This window comes from Diaphorina citri, unplaced genomic scaffold, assembly GCF_000475195.1.
Source record: "Diaphorina citri unplaced genomic scaffold, Diaci psyllid genome assembly version 1.1 scaffold1419, whole genome shotgun sequence".
Classification (NCBI taxonomy): Eukaryota; Metazoa; Arthropoda; class Insecta; order Hemiptera; family Psyllidae; genus Diaphorina; species Diaphorina citri.
In genome coordinates this window covers 55,327-63,310 of record NW_007378845.1, presented here as the reverse complement: position 1 = coordinate 63,310, position 7,984 = coordinate 55,327, and the positions used below count along the sequence as shown (strand labels likewise).

The 7,984-nt window shown below is 38.3% G+C and overlaps 1 protein-coding gene across 1 annotated transcript; it reads left to right on the top strand.

Moving 5' to 3' along the window:
• The first annotated feature begins 6,368 nt into the window (after positions 1–6,368).
• On the top strand, positions 6,369–7,639 carry LOC108253244. Its single transcript, XM_017446824.2, has 2 exons — positions 6,369–7,389; positions 7,617–7,639. Exons 1-2 carry the CDS (start codon positions 6,528–6,530, stop codon positions 7,637–7,639), a joined length of 885 nt encoding a protein of 294 aa, XP_017302313.1. The 5' UTR covers positions 6,369–6,527.
• Positions 7,640–7,984: the final 345 nt, after the last annotated feature.

The window sequence follows — 7,984 nt, the reverse complement described above, 5'->3', positions numbered from 1 at the left end:
CTTCATTCCAGGCAGACAATTATTCATTTCAATTCGGAAACGGAGGTGTTCTACTGATCCATTTCTAAAAAAGTGGGTATAGACCTTATACCTAAGAAGAGGTACTTTTTTTATGAATATCCCACGGAGAATTTTACTAGCATAAGCCTCTTAGGCTTAGGATACGAGCCTATATTTTAACAAGCAATAAAAGGAGAAGGTGGTTTTAACTTTGTGGGAACTGAATAACGTACCTTACTTATCCCGTACTGATGACCAATCAATTAAGGATGAAAAAGGAGACGAGGAAGCAGAAGAGGACGAAGCAGAAGAAGAAAAAGAAGAAGGAGAGAGCACGGAGAATTTTACTAGCATAAGCCTCTTAGGCTTAGGATACGAGCCTATATTTTAACAAGCAATAAAAGGAGAAGGTGGTTTTAACCTTGGGAACTGAATATAACGTACCTTACTTATCCCGTGCTAATGACCAATCAATTTAGGATGAAAAAGGAGACGAGGAAGAAGAAGAAGAAGAAGAAGAAGAAGAAGAAGAAGAAGAAGAAGAAGAAAGAAAAACTTGAACAAGATAAGGAAAACGAAAAAGAGGGACAATTAATTAGGTACACAGGAATAATATGGAATCAAGAAAAAATAAAAGAAAAATACCAAAAGTATCTCCCCCAGACAGTGTAGGTTTAGGTACACATCACAACAATGGTTGAAACTCTGTTCTATTGATTCCATTGTCATTTCTTGCGGTGCGACGAAGCTGATCCTAAAACTAAATAATGAGCTGTTCCGCCCTACCTACCTTTCATGAGAGACCAAATCTATATACAGAAGATGAGGTTCCATAAGGCATCAAGAAAAAATAAAAGAAAAATACCAAAAGTATCTCCCCCAGACAGTGTAGGTTTAGGTACACATCACAACAATGGTTGAAACTCTATTCTATTGATCCCATTGTCATTTCTTGCGGTGCGACGAAGCTGATCCTAAAACTAAATAATGAGCTATTCCGCCCTACCTTTCATGAGAGACCAAATCTATCTACAGAAGATTCCATGGTTCCATAAGGCTGCGATTACATTGCATCAGATTTCTGACGCCATAAACCAAATCTCGGGTCCTATGCCCAAAATCGACAAACATTTGCAATCATATTGCGATTGGAAAAATATTACTTTCATAATAATTATGTACTTATGTATGTGCTTACCTCTTTTAGCAGGTTACTTTCTGGTGTTCTTAATCCAGACCCTAAAGACAAGGAGTAGGTATTGTGTCTCTTCTCGCCCATCTGATGAGACACATAGGTATGTAGGTACTACGGGATACGTATGCTACGACACACAACTATAGGTAAAGTCGAATGCTGTGAAACCTCATTTTCACAAAATGTTGGTATCTTTCTATCTTTCAGTCATATGAAGCTACATGGCCAGCCTAGTTAGCTTGGTTGGTAGCGCGTCTGCCTTGTAAGCGCTAGGCCGCGGGTTCGATTCCCGCCCGGGGCGGATCTTGTCCTGAACGGATAATGTTCGTTCTCGGAGCGGCTGGCTTTCTCCTATCCTGTCTTCTTCTCTCTTCGACTTCGGGACAATAAGACCTTAGCAGTTACAGTTCCCTCTATCAACCCTCTCTTTTTTTTTTAAAAAAAAAAAAAGCTACATGACATAACGTCGGCGTCGTTTAGAAATCTCATCTAGTGGAACCGCAGCCTAATTTCAACATCCACCCACATGGTAAGGTGGGCCACATGCCATCTCATGATGCCCTGTCTGCCCTCTCGTCAATGTCAACAAAGAAGGAATATAATCAACAACAAGTCAACAAAAGAACGAATTCCGGCATCAACTTTCGTATTCAATTTTTAAAATGGATAGTGGGTATCACAGCATTACTAAGTGCCTCCTTTACTATTAGGTATTTCTCATTAATTCAATATGTAACCACTGGTAACGCCTCACGAGGCTGAGTGCTCCCCGAGCACAGAGCAAAAAAAAAAAAAAAACTTCGACCCCACCAGGAATCAAACCTGGAACCTCCGGCGTACGAATGCAGTGTGATACCCACCCGGCCAGAGATAACACATCTTCCAATCTATTTAACCCTTCACTGGTGAACGTCTGCGTAATTTCGTCCTGTCTATTGTAGAATTTTAACTAGGAAATTCTTTAAAATGTGGGGCCTACATTAGGATTAGTGTCACACACGTGGTACCGCTCCCCTATCCCGAATAAAATTTAGTTAGGCAAAACGTTTTTCCCGTGATTTGATAAATTTTCCGGCAAGTTAATTAGTTCACGCCATGTCCCCTGCATACATAGAACGTATACATAGAACATACATAGAAAGTACATAGAACATTACATTGACATAAATACATAGTTTACATAAAACATAACATGGTTAACGTATAGTCAAGAGCTAAAATTTCAGGAGAATTTCCATTTTCATTCCTTTAGACCCGTTGTACATTAGAAGCGTAGACAAGCAACTTTTTGTAGTGCGTAGTCTCTGATCTTGAAATTTGTCGCGACGACCTATGAACTCAAAGCGAGAAAGTTTTGGATAACACTTCAGTCGATCATTTAAGACCGGTTTTAGCGTTACCTATGTTAAGCTACGCCGAGCAAGGCCAATAAATGGATGGGTGACTTAAACCTTATATTGGGAATAAAGGGAGAACGGGCTCTAGTCTTGATTTTAAATCATTACATGAAAGTAAAATCGAAAAATCAAATCAAGAATAATAATAAAGTGAATATTAAACAAATTAGGTAGGTACATAGGTACCTACTGATCGAATAAACTACGGGCTAAATAATTCCCGGAGGGACGGGCCCAGCTTGTTACTTTCCTTATTTATTATTATTTTACTTTTTGAGACTTGATAGAGGGAACTGTAACAGCTAAGGTCTTATCGTCCCGAAAGCGAAGAGAGAAGAAAGCCAAGATAGGAGAACGGCAGCCGTTCCGAAAACGAACCTTGTTTGTATAGATAAAATTCGCCGCGGGCGGATAAAAAGACGAGCTTTTTTTTTTATTTAAAAAAAGACACTTAAGCAAGTAATAAAAGCACCTACCAGTAGGTACTTTTAATGTTTTTAAATTTTTACTCTTAGATTTTTTTTTTTACTTTCTAAGTTTAGGTAGGTACGTACCTAGTCTATCTGAAAGTCCGCAGAGTGTTGCCTATTCCGTCCTTAAACCCATCTTCCTCAGTAGAAAAGAAGAAACCACACACTTGGTTACTACGTCTCATATTCCTCCACACCCGAGAACCGAACAAGCCACTTCTTGTAGTTCTGACCTTCTGAAAATACCAACTTGGTATCTTGAGAGTTCAGTCATCCAACGACCGTGTTGCACACATCTGCGGTGAGGTGTTTGTTGTTTTTGTTTTTATTTATTAATTCTTAATTTTATCTTTTAATTTCAAACAATTTACATTATTTCTCATAAATCACATCGTGGATTTTACAAACAATTTTGTTTGAAAATTGAATGTGATTATTTCGGAAATCGATTTGTGATTCGTGTTAAATCAGTGTAAAGACCGTGTTTTGTTTTACCAGAGACTGTGTTGTTTTCTTCGCCGTGAGAATGGATTATGTGTTCTAGTTTCTAGTTCACTGTGCCCGACGTGTATCGTGTAAATCTTTTGCATCGAGGAGAAAAAATTGTGAAAGTTACCCATCGTGTAGAGAATTAACGTGCTTTGTTTTTAATGCTGTAAAATAGATAATAGTTCTTAGCCGTCTATTCATAATAGTCATATATGTAAAGACCGTGTTTTGTTTTACCAGAGACTGTGTTGTTTTCTTCACCGTGAGAATGGATTATGTGTTCTAGTTTCTAGTTCACTGTACCTGACGTGTAAATCTTTTGCATCGAGGAGAAAAAATTGTGAAAGTTACCCATCGTGTATATATGTAGAATTAACGTGCTTTGTTTTTAATGCTGTAAAATAAAATAGATAATAGTTCTTAGCAGTCTATTCATAATAGTCATATGATTGAAATAAATTTACATATAAATAGATAACTAAATTGAAACCGTTACCTTCTTGCCTTTGGAGCATTGAAAAATACAACATAAAAAAGTATATAAACAATAAAACAACACATTGAGAAAAAAAAAACCAATTATAACTACACCTAAATAAAAATTTATAAACTCTTTACCTACTAATCCAAAATTATCAGTTAATTTTAACCCTTTGATCTACAGTCTGAATTTTGAAAAACCCTTTTAGTGTCTGCGCAAGCACAGATAGGTACAAAAAGTCAATCATTAATCAAAATGAGGAATTAGGAATGAATCAAATTCATGTTAAACTGATACTGTAGACTTCAGTCAGGTAGAGCACAGATAGGTACAAAAAGTCAATCATTAATCAAAATGAGGAATTAGGAATGAATCAAATTCATGTTAAACTGATACTGTAGACTTGAGTCAGGTAGACCCCCTTTTGAAGGTCTACAGTTTTCCAAAAATAAGGACGTACTTGTCTACATCTGTTCATAGGTCAGCAACAGGTATAAACTCTCTCTTTACTAATCCAAAATTATCAGTTAATTTTAACCCTTTGATCTACAGTCTGAATTTTGAAAAACCCTTTTAGGGTTTGCGCAAGCGCAGATAGGTACAAAAAGTCAATCATTAATCAAAATGAGGAATAAGGAATGAATCAAATTCATGTTAAACTGATACTGTAGACTTGAGTCAGGTAAACCCCCTTTTGAAGGTCTACAGTTTTCCAAAAATAAGGACGTAGGTAGGTACTTGTCTACATCTGTTCATAGGTCAGCAACAGTAAGTTTTGTATGCTACAGTGACTAAGCAGGGTTAAATCTTTTTCAATAATTTATTTTTTAAATCCAAATTATTATAGTACCTAGGTATTCTTGAGAAGGAAGATCCGGTGTTAGATAATTTAACATGAACAAAGTTACCATGAAATAATTTAACATGAATTAATTACTGTACCATGAATTGATTTTACCATGATTTAATCTGATGAAGGTAACTATGACTTACCAACCGGTAAATCGCCTTGGCCTTTGGATTAATCGCGTGATCTGGATTGAAAATCGCCCAGGGCCGGTAAGTTTCGATGGATTTTTTTTTTTATGTTTGGATAATTTATATCAGGGTCGACTGATTATTTCCTACAGGGTTGAACGGTTTAATGGATTAATTTTTTTTAATCAACCAATCAGATTATTTAATCCGAAAGTTAAACTTAAACCGAGTTTAAACTCTAATTGTGGCCCCGGCCATAACCTATCGGGGTATCTAAGAAAGAGAGAAACAAGCTGGGTCCGTCCCTCCGGGAATTTTTTATAGCCCGTAGTTTATTCGATCGTGATTAGAGAAAATCACTAATTCTGTAATTCTATGGGGACAGACTGATAGACAGACTGACAGACGACACCGAAGCGAATACAACAGCCCGTCCACATTAACCTTACCTTTTTTAAGTAGTCCCTCCATCCCTGGTGGGCGATTGAAAGGGTTTCGCTTCAATCCCCCACCTAGTCTGAGTATGGTAACACGTTGTCCAAATGGTGACCCATGCCTTGTTGAATGCATTCAACGTGCTAACGCCTCGCTGGTGGCCCGGCCGTGCACCGATGATGAGAGGCATACTACGGGATGGTCATGCTACGACACAGACCACATGCGTCTAATGTACCAGTTGTTTCATTGCTACAAAATAAAAACAGCAGTGGAACACTCATTTTTCTCATTTTTTTAAAAAGTGCTCTGACTAGAGCACGGTATTATAAAAACACATGGAGAAAATCAATCACGCTTAGATGATTGTATCAATATTAATTATAGGTTAGTGAATGTCCCAGATATAGGTAACGCATTTCTCAAGTTCTCGTTAGACGGATCTGTAACTATAAAACGCCTAGGAAACGGCATACTTTAGGTGCTTACCCTATTCATAATCAATTTACATACTGAAGTCAGTAATTATGTAGGCAAGAGGTACTTATGTAGCAGATGTAGAAAGTACGTTTTATTCACGTAAAAAAATCTCGTTTTCTTCGCTCCTCTAGGTGGCTGAAAGTAATAATGTAATGGAAAGTAAATTTTATAATGTAATAGAAAGTAATTATGATAAACTTATAAAGCTAAAGCAATAGGTGCACACATAACAAGGAAATAATTGCATGAATCTTGCTTAACGTTTGGGTTATCTAAGAGATCCACTCGATTTTATTTAAATTAATAGGAAAAGAAGCTTTTAAAACTTGTTCAGACTGAGATTAATGATGTTAGTTTAAGTTAAACTGAAAACACACAAATTCGCGCGGATCAGAAAATTGTGAAAGGCCTTTTCCTCAATTAATTTAGAACCGTTTTAGAACAAGAAGGATTTTTCTTATAATTATGTGGCGAATACCACTGTAAAATAAAATTAACCCTAAGCATTCTCCTAAAATAAAGCTAATACTAAATCGACACAGTAATGTGTGTCCTGAACATGTGTGCAGTTACATCGTGAAGTGTTTCCTAAGAAACAGATTATGGCATTCAAACTGAAGAAGGATGTGAAGAAGTCCTCCTACTATGTTTGGTTCCTCGGCTCGAAGGAATCAAACGGACTGCGAGGCAACGAGTACATCATCCCTATACTCAATGAGTTCATTGAGAAGGAAAAGGTGGTGGAGCCGTTCAAAATCACGCTCCAAATCAGCCACAAGGGCATCAAGATCATTCAGAACATTAGCGAGAATCAAAACCTCGCCAATGTGAAGAAGAATGATCTGATCAAGCACTTTATTCCGCAGCATAGCATCACCTGTGTCTATCAACATGAAGACATCGTCAGTATGATCATGCTCCTCTACAACCCTGTCACCAAATGTCCCCTCCATGTGCATGCCTACAGATGTGATAGCGTCGAAACGGCCACCATCCTCACCAAACAACTCACCGTCATCATAGAACGTCCGGAAAACGTCAAGAAAATCAACGACATGGAGATGAAAATGATCAACAAGGGCGTCATCAACAGCGCCAACCTCAAGTATGCCAAACAAAACCTCTCCACACGAGAGAGTGAAACGTCTGGTACTTCATCTGGCTCAGGCAGCTCTGCCATCAACGACAAGGTCATCAACTTATACGACTGTCTGACGGCAGAGTTGAAGCTGAAACTGAACAAAGACATTGACCAGGCGCCCATCCTGTTACCACCCAAGGATTACGACACCGTGCGTCGGAAGAAGGGAAACCTGAGCAACATTGACATGCGGCGTTGCATGAACATGAACATTGTGGGTAGCGGACTGGGCATGCGCAATAACAACAACTCCAGCAACAGCTCCGGCATTGGATCTGATCATGCGCACTCCCCATGCTCTCTACACAACGATTCTACTTCTGGTAAGTTTTTTTGCACGAAATCCTTCTCTGTATCTATCTTTTTACTATTGCAAGCGTAGCCTAGCACCTGGAAATTTCACTTTTCCTGACCTTAATTACTCCAGTGACTTGCAACATAATTTGTGTTTCAATTAGTTGTGTCACCAGTCACCAGGCCAGCACTAGGTTTGAGTACGGTACGGGTTATCATTTAGGTAAGTAACGAACTGAAACACTTTATTTCCCAGTTGTGATGAGTAATGTCGAGTGACCATTACTAAAAACAATCACATACGCGCCGTTCGGTACTACCTACTACGTCTTCTACCTCTAAGTCAAATCGCTTTACGGAGGGGGGGGGGGAGGAGGAGGAGGAGGAGGAGGAGGAAAAGTTGGAAAATTGAAATTGAGGAAGCATCTAACTTATGAGTTTAAGACGCTCTTGAGATATACAGGGTGCCGTTATATTTGAATGGCTAAGAGGCAGAGCGGACTAAGTCCAAAAAAAGTGTTTTGAGATAAATGAAGTTCAGGACTAGTCAAGGTTTGAAATTGAATAGAGATAGCCATTTTGTTTTTACTCTCATTTCAACACTAAAGTGAAGTTAGCAACCAA

What these genes read in the sequence shown, in the direction of transcription:
- LOC108253244 (XM_017446824.2), top strand. Translation starts at nt 6,528, where the DNA reads ATGGCATTCAAACTGAAGAAGGATGTGAAGAAGTCCTCCTACTATGTT. An exon ending in ACACAACGATTCTACTTCTG is followed by an intron (nt 7,390 to 7,616) that starts GTAAGTTTTTTT and finishes TTTATTTCCCAG; the next exon opens with TTGTGATGAGTAATGTCGAG.